The sequence below is a fragment of the Vipera berus genome (assembly GCF_964194415.1).
Source record: "Vipera berus genome assembly, chromosome: 5".
NCBI lineage: Eukaryota > Metazoa > Chordata > Lepidosauria > Squamata > Viperidae > Vipera > Vipera berus.
Window position 1 is genome coordinate 100,126,876 of NC_138207.1, and position 12,366 is coordinate 100,139,241.

At 41.8% G+C, this 12,366-nt stretch overlaps 1 protein-coding gene across 1 annotated transcript in view; it reads left to right on the plus strand.

The window, feature by feature from the left end:
• Positions 1-3,780, plus strand: part of MAT1A (methionine adenosyltransferase 1A) — a 31,997-nt gene extending 28,217 nt beyond the window's left edge. Inside the window, exon 9 of the mRNA XM_081329747.1 lies at positions 756-3,780. Within this exon, the coding sequence (XP_081185873.1) occupies positions 756-858 (103 nt within the window). The 3' untranslated portion in view covers positions 859-3,780. The remainder of the gene's footprint in view (positions 1-755) is intronic.
• Positions 3,781-12,366: the final 8,586 nt, after the last annotated feature.

Here is a 12,366-nt window from a genome sequence, read left to right on the forward strand (position 1 = left end):
AGTATATGTATGGGGCGTGAAAATTCGTCATTTATGGGCTGTAAATTGCGGCCTTATTCTAGTCCCATTTCAAATGCTGTAGTGAGACCAGTCCTTGGGGAAAAAAAGAAAGAAAGAAAAAAATGGATTGGGTTAAGATTGTGATGTACTGTATATGAGAGTAGAATAGAGTAGAGTAGAGTAGAGGTTTTTTTCTAGGCTGTAGCAACTTTGAATGGTCAATAAATGAACAGGACTAGCTGTATAGCCTCCTTCAGAGAAAGGGGAAAAAAATTAATAACTGTCCAATGCTGCTAAGATCGGATGTTCTTGCTTTGACAACATATGGAGATGCAGCCATTTTCTTTAACTTGTGTATTACTCTTAGAGTTAGAATTAAATGACACTGGGAGGCGGGAGGAGGAAGACTGTGTATGGGAATTAGTTAGACATAACAATATCATAGTAGTGTGTGCTTCAAGGTTGTTTGAAATAAGAGATGATAAGAAATGGCAGGTTGGAGAACTGGAGGGAAGGCCTGCTTTTCAAACTGTTTGGAGAATGTGATTTATGACTGTTAACTGGAGGAGGGAATTGTGCTTTGATACTATGTGCTCAGGGGAGGGGAATTCAGATTTTGGCTTCAACTATGTACGTGCCGATGCCATGCTACTCGAATAAAGATTTTTTAAGGTAAACTATGCCTCGAATTTCTTTGAAGAGCTTCATCTGTCAGAGCCATGACAATAACTTTATTTACTTTTTTTTACCCTTAGGGATCTGGATTTAAAGAAGCCCATTTATCAGAAAACTGCTTGTTACGGCCACTTTGGAAGAAGTGAATTTACTTGGGAAGTTCCGAAGAAGCTTGCCTTCTAATTTTCTTGGGCCAACCTCTCTCCATTTCAAAGGAACAGGATTTTACTACCCCGAGTGCTTCCGTTTGACCACTGTCAGTGCTGGAAAAGAAAATAATGGAGAAATGTTCCCCTAGTTGCTTTCTCTACATCTCATCCCATGCAGACTTACAGAGGATAAATTTGGGGCAGACGGATGCCATTTTAATTTTTGTCTAATGCTGCTATTTTGGGGTAGGGGAAATTCTATTTGAAAAGACGAGAAGGGCCCTTAAACCTACAATCAAACAACGGACTTTGTTTTAATTTTTATTTTTTCCCCCAATCCAGCAATCTTTCTAAAATACTAAGAGGAAGAAACATGTTTTTTTCCCCTCAAATTCAGTATGGTTTCTCAACATTTTGCAACAGGACAATTCGAGTTTCCGGCATCCTGCTTCCATGTGGAGCTTTTACTACAAGGAGTAGCTTAACTCTTGGAGTGAAACAGAACATTTTCTCCTCTTATTGGAGACCCGTCTTTTCGAGAGGGGTTTGCCACATTTTACTAATTCTGTTCCAACTGTCCAATCCATGTTTAATTCTTTCTTGCACTTTCTCTCTTTCCTTTCTTAATGGCCTTAGCAAGAGTCCTTCACAGAGGACCAGAAGGAAGCCTGTCCATTACGGTCCTATGTCATGACGGTCATAAAAGCTGTGGTCATAAAGTGAAAGTGACACTTGTTAAGCAGAGGCCGCTGTCATTAAGTGAACCAACGGTTCACTACGGGGATGTTTTTGCCCAAAACCGGAAGTACCCATTTTTGGCAAAACCATTCTGATTCTACGGCTGAGGGATGCCGCAAATAATGGTAAACATGGCGATGTTGTCAACCCCCTGCCCCAAAGTTCAGTTAGGGTCCAACTCCTCAGAATTTCTAATCTGGTTTGTAAGTCCCCTTTTCCCATGTCGGTCACAACTTTGAACCGTTTGCAAAGCAATCCGTTGTACTCCTGCGAGTCAACGTTTTAGGTGCATGCCCGGTGCCTTTTATCGACATGCATAAATGCGGCTGACATTTCTGGAGCCTGTTTCTAGACAGTTTTAGATACAAATGATGTTTGTTTGTTTTTTAAGAAAAAAAGATCGGGAAAACGGCGGCTACACAAAGCCACGCTTTTTAGCCACTGAATTGAGCCGGTGTGGTTGAACGGTAAGCTCAAGATGTTCACGGGACTCGGAGAGAAGCTGCCAGCAGTAGAATAAATGCAGCGAGAGCCGAGGGAGGACATGTAAAGGAGCAGAGAGAGACGGAGCAGCAGCCTATAAAGAAATGGCAAAAGAACGACTTGGGAACTGCTGGCCCAGCAATGAACTCTGGGAAGAACCCTATGCATACAAGACTTGGAGCGGGAGAATAAGAGCCGTTTCCCCAGTATTTTAATTTAAAATATGGCCACTTGTGTACTGACCCGAAAAATCAGGATATGCGTTTGCTTCAATCAAAATGATATCTTGGGCCAGTAATGAAAAAGAAAGCCAGTCTGGTCTAGTGGTGGAGGCATCAGGCTTAAAAACTAGGAGACGGTGAGTTCTAGTCCTACCTTAGGCATGAAAGCCAGCTGGGTGACTTTGAACCAATCGCCAGGAGATCGTGAGTTCTAGTTCCGCCTTAGGCTAAAAACCAGGAGACTGAGAGTTCTAGTCCTCCCTTAGGCGTGAAAGCCAGCTGGGTGACTTTGAACCAATCGCCAGGAGATTGTGAGTTCTAGTTCCACCTTAGGCTAAAAAACCAGGAGACTGAGAGTTCTAGTCCTACTTTAGGCATGAAAGCCAGCTGGATGACTTTGGGCCACTCCCTCTCTCTCAGCCAAACTGACCTCACAGGGTTGTTGTGGGGAAAATAGGAGGAAGAAGGAACGTTGGACACGTTCACCACCTTGATCTATTTGTAAAAATAGTAAAAGGTGGGATAAAAATAATAATAATAATAATAAAAGAATGCAGAAGGAGGAACGCCTCCCATGAGCTAGAGAGAAACGGTCCTGCGGAAACAAAATGGTTCCAAGGCGCCGTCTGATGCTTCTGAGTTCAACTAGAACAAGAACACAGAGGTGTATTATCTGGCCTTGTCGGTTGCGCTTCTTGAAATGAACGTTGCCTTCCTTTGCTGGGGATGAAAAGGGATGGAAAGCCCGCTCTGCTGGGATCTGTGACATTGCTGTGCATCTTCTCCTCGGAATTCAAACCCAGTATTTTTACTTTACGGTGTAAAGCATCGCCTATGTTCAATGGTGCTATATAAATTGCTATTCCTCGCAGAGGTCAGGCTGGTGTCATAATGACAATTCTGTCTTAGGATTTACAAGCCCGGGGGAAATCCTATCAGTGCCTTGATAGATATATGTTTGTTTGTTTTTTTAAACTGGGATAAGGTGTCCCCCCCACCCCCTCCTTAGTGTCTAGCTTTTTTTTCTTCTCTTGTGTGTCTCTTGCAAATCTCTCTCGGTTGTTTGTTGATGGGTTTTCCCACTCCTGATGTATAGATCATCTCTTGGGTATCCGAGCATCGTCACCGTTGGATCAAAAACTGGCTGGCAGGGGCAGATAACCCTATTTTTTTTTCAAAAAGAGAGAGAGAGAGAGAGAAGGAGAGGGAGGGAAGGAGAGTGAGAGAGGGGGGAGGAACGCAAAGCACACTTTTGCAATGTATTTAAAGTGCATAATTTTAATTAAATAAAATTTAAAGTGAAGGGGACGGTTATACTTTGCCCCCTTGAATTGCAGCCGTTGCAGAGAAGGAGAGCGCTGGGTTATTCTAGGATGATGAAAAAATCGGAACTTGGTACGACCTTTTCTGCTAACGAGGGTTCAAAGGTACCAAGGTTTTTGTCAACTGCCTCTCGTTTCAATCTGGGCATCTGATGAAGCTGACGACTTTTAATAAAATGTGTTGAACAATCAGCTAGGCTCATGGTCTTTGGCCACCAGAGGGCAGCATAACCCAAGTTGGTCTAGTGTTCATGGATCACCTATTGGATCCCAACGGTGCTTTTTTTTTCCAGCTGGACTTTCTTTGTTTTTCTCATCCAAGAAGCTTCTTCAGCTCTGACTGGATGGTGAGGAATGGAAGGATTGGTCTTCCTTGCAGACTGCTGGTCATTTGCATTTTTTTAGAGAGCCGTTGAGGCCCTTGGAGTAACCTGAGTTGTGGATTTGGTTCCTGTAGTCTGCATTTCCCCCCCCCCCCCCGGAAATCCGTTCACCCTTCCACACCTTTTGAAGGGCGTTCATCCCAAAGAGCCTGGCTAAAAGTCTACGGAGATTCTGGTGTTCATCCAGGTCCTGGTTGTCCCAAAGGGGCTTTTTTTCCAGGAGTCAGCTGGACTGTCTTGTTTGTCTTTGAAGAAGTCTGCAAAGAACACAGATCCTTCCATTCCTCCACCATCTTAGCCAGAACTGAAGAAGCCTCTTGGGTGGGAAGTGAAATGTCTTCAAAGGAAAACAAAACAAAAAAAAGCCCAGTTGCCTCCTGAAAAAGCACCTTTAGGGACAACCGGGATCTGGATGACTGAGGATCGCCATAGACGTGGATCCACCTAGTTAAGCTATTAACAGAATCAGGCAACCAAGGGGTTAGAAGGGACCTTGTGTGTGTGTGTGTGTGTGTGTGTGTGTGTGTGTGTGTGTGTGTGTGTGTGTCTTCTAGTCGAACCCCCTGCTCAAGCTGGAGAACCTGGCTTGATTAGCTCTTCCTGTATCCCGCCCTTCTCTGAAGACTCAGGGCGGCTTACAATCTAAGAAGCACAAATCAATGTGCTTAGCAATAGCCTTCATTCTATGTATATGCCTGCTTATTAGGGCTTTTGCCCCCCCCCCAGCAGCATTTTTTTACAAAGTCAGCTTATTGCCCCCAACAATCTGGGTCCTCATTTTACCTACCTCGGAAGGATGGAAGGCTGAGTCAACCTTGAGCCTGGTGGGACTCGAACCTGCACTAATTGCAGGCAGCTGCTGTTACTTAAGGAGGCATTAGCCCACTGCTCCAAAAAGGCTCTTTTATTGTGCCTCGTTATTGCAGCAGCTTTCGGAGCACCTCAGCTGACTAAAAGGCCATCCTTTCTTTGAAGAAAGTGGATACGTTGATCTGGTTCTCCTAATTTCAAACCCCAGGGGCAATGATTCTCAAAACTATTTGACCCAAGAGTCTGCGGAGATTCTCAATTCATCCAGATCCCCAAAGGTGCTTTTTCCAAGAGGCAACAGGACTGAACGGAAGTCAGAACTGAAGAAGCTTCTTGGGTGAGAAGCGAAATGTCTTCAAAGGGAAAACAAAGTCCAGTTTACCTCTCGAAAAGCTCCTTTGCGGGGACCCGAGGGCCTCTCTTTCTTGTCCTAAATTAACGCCAACACCCCTCCCACCCACCCACAGACACATCTCTGCTGTTATGCATAAATGGGACACGATCACAACGGAGCCCAGATTTTCTGTTGTTTTACGACCTTTTCATGCCACAGTTAAGTGAATCACTGAGATGGTTAATAACCCAATTGTTAATCTGGCTTCCCCGTTGACTTTGCTTGCCAGAAGCTCACAAAAAGGGGGGGGGAATCATGTGACCCTGGGACAATGCGAACGTCGTAAGTACAAGTCAGTTGCCAAGCCTCTGCATTTTGATCTCGGGACCACGGGGGAATTCTGCAAAGATCCTAGCCGTGAAAGACGGTCATAAGTCACATTTTTCAGTGTCGTAACTTTGAAAAACGGTCGCTAAACGAACTGCTGTACATCAAGGACCACCTGTGTCTGGTAAGCTGAGAAGGACAGGGTGACTGAACGAAATATTTTGCAGCCCAAAACAGCAAAACCTAAACACATTTTTCACTCAACCTGCGCCAAAGTAAATTTATAAAACTGAATGAATTGCATCTTTTTTTAAATAGAGAAAGTGGAGAAGTTTTATAGCTCTATCAAATTGGAGCATCCTAATAATCTCCTTGGACAACACCTTCTCTTCAAAGAAATTCAATCTCCTTTGTTTGTGCTGTAGTTTTTTCTTTTCCTTTGTGGAAATTCAACAGAAAGTCTGTCCAGCCACAAGTTGTGTAGAGAATCACCTTAGTTTAGGCCAGGGGTAGGCAACCTTGGCTCTTTTATGACTTGTGGACTTCAACTTCCAGAATTCCTGAGCCGCCATTATTATTATTATTAATATTATAGAACTTTTATTCATAAAACATGAAACTCAGTCAACTGAACACTCAAATTGACTGGCACTAATGGTTGACACGGGTTGCTGCCAGCATCCTAGGTATCAACCAGGTATCTCCTTAAAATGTAAGATGTTCCGAGTAGCGCAGTTTTTTGTAGCTTTGCTGGAGTTATTGCAGGAAGCTGCAATTTCTTGAAGTATTTTGCAAAGTTTTTGGACGTAGTTCCCAGTGCCCCGATGACAATGGGTATCACTGTTACGCGTTTCATCCATAATCGTGCAGTTTCGATGGCCAGGTCGCGGTCTTTCGTAATTTTTTCCACTTCTTTTTCTTCAACTCTGGCATCTCCTGGTACAGCGATATCAATCAGCTGTACGCTTCGGTTCTCTACGACTGCGATATCTGGCATGTTGTGTTCCAAATGGCGATCTGTCTGTATTCGGAAGTCCCACAAGATCTTCACCCTCATTCTTGACAACTTTTTCCACCCTATGTTCTCACGACTTATCGGACACATTGTTATTATTATTAGTATTAGTATTAGTATTATTATTAGTATTATTATTATTATTATTATCATCATCATCATCATCATCATCATCATCATCTAATAAGACCCCTTTGATAGACTCTGGTTAAATAAGCTGAGTGCAAAGAAAAAGGACAGCAAGTCCAGGACATTTAGTTATGTGTTCGGGCTTTTGGGGGTTTTTTTAATGTCAGATTTGACTCTTGCGTCCTCTTCCTGGCCTCAATGCTTAAGCAGTCCAAAGCTGCTAAAATTACCCAGCGCTGTTTAGACAGTTCCTTCCAAGGAGATCTGTGACAAAGACCTTATCCTCAAGAGCAACACGACCACAGGAAGGAGAAACGTCAGGATGGTCATGATTAGCACTGTAGCAAGGATCACCAAGACAATTGTCCACGTTTCCAGGATGGTTTCCACCATGGCTTCCTTCCTCTTTGGGTTCCAGAATCTGCAAAAAGGGGAGAAGCTTCAGCAAAAGTCCAACGGCATCATCATGGATGCCGGATTTGGGAATTGTCAGAAGGTTTTCTTCTTGGTTGAATCACCAAGGGTGCCTTCTCCACAGAGATGGTCTTCCAACATGCTGGAGCACAAATCCCATCACCTCCATTCATGGCCAGGAAATTAGGATGACCTAGGACTAGAATCTGAGTCCTATGGGAAGAAATGGGTAGAACTGAGATTAGCCTCAACAAGTTGACTGGGGATAGGATAACCCATTTCACAATCAGGTACTCCTTCCGTTGCTAAGCGAGACAATTGTTTAGTGAGTTTCTTTCTTTCTTTCTTTCTTTCTTTCTTTCTTTCTTTCTTTCTTTCTTTCTTTCTTTCTTTCTTTCTATCATCTATCTATCTATCATCTACACATACATCATATTTGTCTGTCTCTATCTATTTATCTATCTATCATCTACACATACATACATCATATCTATCTATCTATCTATCTATCTATCTATCTATCTATCTATCTATCTATCTATCTATCATCTATCATCTATCTATCCATCTATAGTCTGTCTGTCTATTGGTCCTCAGAGAGTGTGGAAGATGGAAGGAAGGTGCCAAGCCAATGGGAAGTAGGAAGAATCTGAAGAAGAGATTGGACAACCATTTGTCTGAAATGTTGCAAGGTTTCCTGCATGAGCAGTGTGTGTGTGTGTGTGTTAGACTAGAAGACCTTCAAGGTTCCTTCCAACTCTGTTATTCTGAATCTTAATTGCTGAGAAGTGGGGTGAGGCCTTAAACCACCTGCCCTCCAGCTTCAGAAGGAACACTGCGAAGCCATCTGAGCTGGTAATTAATCAGCAACCCCTCTCAAGACCCACAATTTCACAGCATGGTGTGGACACAGACCGCAGCTTTAATCTTTGTCTGCACAGCGCTTGTGTGTGAAAGGGTCTTTATTTAAAGGTCATGGGTTTGTTGGTGTTTTTTTTTGTTGCTGCTAATTAGTCCATATATTCGTCAATTTAAAGAATGAGGCACATTGCCAAGACTGTTTTCTAGCACTTAGGCAATTTATTTAATTCGTTTTTCCCCGTTCTCTGTCACAGGTAACCCAGAGAAAGCAAAATAATCACAAAACCCAAGTCAATAAGGCTTAGCGCTCATTCCCTCATGAGATACTAGCTCATCATGCTTCAATCTCTCTGTTTGGAGTGTCCGATCAAAGAAGAACTGCAATTTAAAAGAGAAGAACCAAAACTAATGGAGGATGCCGGGAAGTTAGTTCTTGCCTGGTATTCAAAAGTTGGGAAGGGAAGGGAAGAAAAATAAATAAAACGCAGACTAGGAATTATTTTTATCAAGAAGGGTCATTAATAATGATTGATTTTTCTGTGATAACTCAAGTATGGTAAAGAAGATAGATAATCAGGTTATAGGGTAGAGGAGGAGGAGGAGGAGGAGGAGGAGGAGGAGGAGGAGGAGGAGGAAGAGGAGGAGGAGGAGGAGGAGGAGGAGAAGAAGAAGAAGAAGAAGAAGAAGAAGAAGAAGAAGAAGAAGAAGAAGAAGAAGAAGAAGAAGAAGAAGAAGAAACACTTTTGTTAAGTAGCCTATCAACCCTGTGTGTGTGCATTTCACATTTCCTGTAACCTGGCACACATAATGCCCTTGGGGTCTTCCCCTTCCTTCCTGTTGACCTTTTGAGTTATTGTGAAGAACCAATTGAGCAAGGTTGTTCCTGAGAAGGTTGTCCTTCACCGCCTGGAGCATCAATGCAAATAATACTATGGCAACATGTCCAGCACGAGTGGCTTTGGAGTGTTGCCAACCAAGCAGAGTTGCCTTTCATGCTATATCACATCTCTTTATCCTGAGGGATCTTCACATTGTGACTTGGGTTTTTCCAGAACCTGCAACCAATTGGCATACTGCACCCAGTTTTGGTCACCACGATGTAAAAAAGATGTTGAAACTCTAGAAAGAGTGCAGAGAAGAGCTACAAAGATGATCAGGGGACTGGAGGCTAAAACACAGGAAGAACAGTTAATGGAATTGGGAATGTCTTGTTAAATGAAGAGAAGGACCAGGGGGACATGATAGCAGTCTTCTAGTATTTGAGGGTCTGTCCCAAAGAAGAGGGAGTCAAGCAATTCCCCAAAGCACCTGAAGGCCGGACAAGAAGGAAACAGATGGAAACTAATCAAGGAGAGAAGCAACCTAGATCTAAGGAGAAACTTTCTGACAGTGAGAACAATTAACCAGTGGAACAACCTGCCTCCAGAAGTTGTGAATGTTCCAACACTGGAAGTTTTTAAGAAGAGACTGGACAGCCCTTTCTCTGAAATGGTACAGGATCTCCTGCCTGAGCAGGAGGTTGGACTAGATGACCTCTAAGGTCCCTTCCAACTCTGTTATTCTATTCTATTCTATTCTATTCTATTCTATTCTATTCTATTCTATTCTATTCTATTCTATTCTATTCTATTCTATTCTATTCTATTCTATTCTATTCTAAATATGAGTCACTTGCCAAGCATTTGAATTTTGATGATGTGATCATGGGGATACTGCAACGGTTGTATGACAAATGGTCATAAACGACTTGTTTCAGTGCCGCTGTAACCTTGAATGGCCACTAAGCAAACTGTTCTAAGTTGAGGACTACCTGTAAAATATCCCTCCTTTCCCATAAAGAGAAATGTAGGATAGGAAACTCTATCGCCCAACCAACCTACAACTTTTATTTTATTCAATATTTCTGCAGAATTGATCTGAGGAGCACAAAGGGAGACCGTTTGCAAAACGTCCACTGTGTTATTAGAAAAAAACAGAATCTATGTAGTGTCTTGTGGCTTATGGGCTATGTGGAAAGAAACGCTTCTCCTCACTTCAAGTGACAAGAAAAAAAAAGAAAAGAAAAATCTTGATAAACTGGTTCTCTAAAACCAGGTCCAGTCAACCTGTGATTTCAACCATTTCTTTCACAACCATGCTGGCCATTCTCGTTCTAATGGAGGGATAGGTAGGTAGGTAGGTAGGTAGGTAGATAGATAGATAGATAGATAGATAGATAGATAGATAGATAGATAGATAGATAGATAGATGATAGACAAATAGACAGATAGACAGATGATAGATAGATAGATAGATAGATAGATAGATAGATAGATAGACTGAAAGAGACAGACAAATATGATGTATGTATGTATGTATGTATGGATAGATAGATAAATAGATAGATGATAGATAGATAGATAGATAGATAGATAGATAGATAGATAGATAGATAGATTCAGAATCCATTTATATCACATTCATAAATGTATGTTTAAAATATTGTGCCTCCCCCTGGATTCTGTCATCTTCCGAGGGGGAAGGAGAAGAGGTGTATTTAGCCTGCCTGTAGGCTATCTTCAAAGACCAAGGAAAACCTTTTGAACTGGGTACAACAAGGGGGAGGGTTAGGGAAGAAGGGATCTGGTCTGTATCTCCATTTGAAACTGAAAGGAAGAAGGCAATAACAATAAAAAGCATGAGAAGATTACCCTTTCCCACGGAAGGGCCTGACACCTAAGTTTAATTAATGTGAGTCTGGCCAAATGGGGTTGAAGGGAGAGGGTTGAAACGGGAATCCTTTATATAGTATCAAAATGTAACACAATGCCAGATCCTGTCATGTATTCCCACAATCGACTACATCTTAGTAAAATCTCCTTTTTGGACAAGCCTGGTTCCAAGAGTTCTTTATTTCCTAAGATGTGAATTGGGGTGGGTCCTGACAGATAGATAGACAGATAGATGATAGATAGATAGATGATAGATAGATAGATAGATAGATAGATGATAGATAGATAGATAGATAGATGGAAAGAGACAGATAAATATGATGTATGTATGTATAGATAGATAATAGATAGATAGACAGACAGATGATAGATATTGATGTATGTATGTATAGATAGATAATAGATAGATAGACAGACAGATGATAGATATTGATGTATGTATGTATAGATAGATAATAGATAGATAGACAGACAGATGATAGATAGATGATAGATAGATAGATAGATAGATAGATAGATAGATAGATAGATAGATAGATAGATAGAGCATTGCAGATGTTATTTTTAAATTTGCCAAGGAAGTAGCCTGCTTCTAAGCAGTTTCATGAAGCAGATGCTACCCAAAATGTACCACAATATACCTTCCTTCTCCTTTGGCTTTTCCCAAATTATATAAAATTCGGATTTTCTTTTAGCACAATGATCAAAACTTTTCCATGAGTTTGAATGTTTTCTACAGCCCTGATATTTCAGCTTTTCTTGGTTTGTAGCTCTGTGCTTCAGGTTCACACGAATTTGGGTGAAATGTAGCATCTCTCTCTCTGTCTCTCTTCCTCCTCTTCCTCCTCCCCTCCTCTCTCCCTCCCTCTTTCCCCCTCTCTCCTTCTCCTCCTTCTCTCTCTTCTCCCTCCATGTCCTTCTTTGCCACCTTGAATGGAGATTAACTTTCTACTGTAGATAGATTTGAAAGTCCAGGTGTTTCTGCATCAATTTCCCTTCGTTCTACTCCCATTCCCCAAAGTGTCCAGAAAGACCTTTGTTATACAACCTTAGCATAATATCCTCAACTCTCAAGCCACTCAGAAAAAAAAACCTTGAGAATAATTTGTTGTCATGTCAACATGCCACCATAATTGCAGCCACTCGGAAGGACTCACTCGGACATGCGGTTTTGCTATCATGTCCAAGGTGCCAGAGCATCTGGGGACAATCTGTTTATCTTTGCGATTGATTTTTTCTCTCCAGGTCCCCTTTGCTAAGAAGAGATCCATTATTATTATTTTTTTCAATTTTTTGTTTGCAAACTACAATTGCCAAATGGTGAAAAAATGCGTAGATCATAATAAGGAGGAGCATTTTATTTTATTTTTGATGAGTGAAAGGACAAACAGATTTCTGTTCATGGATGGGCCGGTGCAACTAGACTGAATTTTTCAAGGCTGCTGGCATTTTTTAAATATTTTTTTGTAGAAACTCAAAACTCCCAAAATGTCCGAGACTGCAACTAGGGGAATATCCACCTAAATTTTTAAAAGGAAAATAAGATCTAGAAGTATTCCAGATTCATGTAAATATGCATTACAAAAGTTGGGAAGTGACCTGGTTAATTCCTTGGGGAGGTTTTTTGTTTTTTGCCTTTTAAGAATTGGTTTTAGGACCTTTCTTTCCATTCCTAGAACACAGTTTAAAGGTAAAGGTAAAGGTTCCCCCGCACATGTGTGCTGGTTGTTTCCAACTCTAGGGGCCGGTGCTCATCTCCGTTTCAAAGCCGAAGAGCCAGCGCTTGTCCGAGGA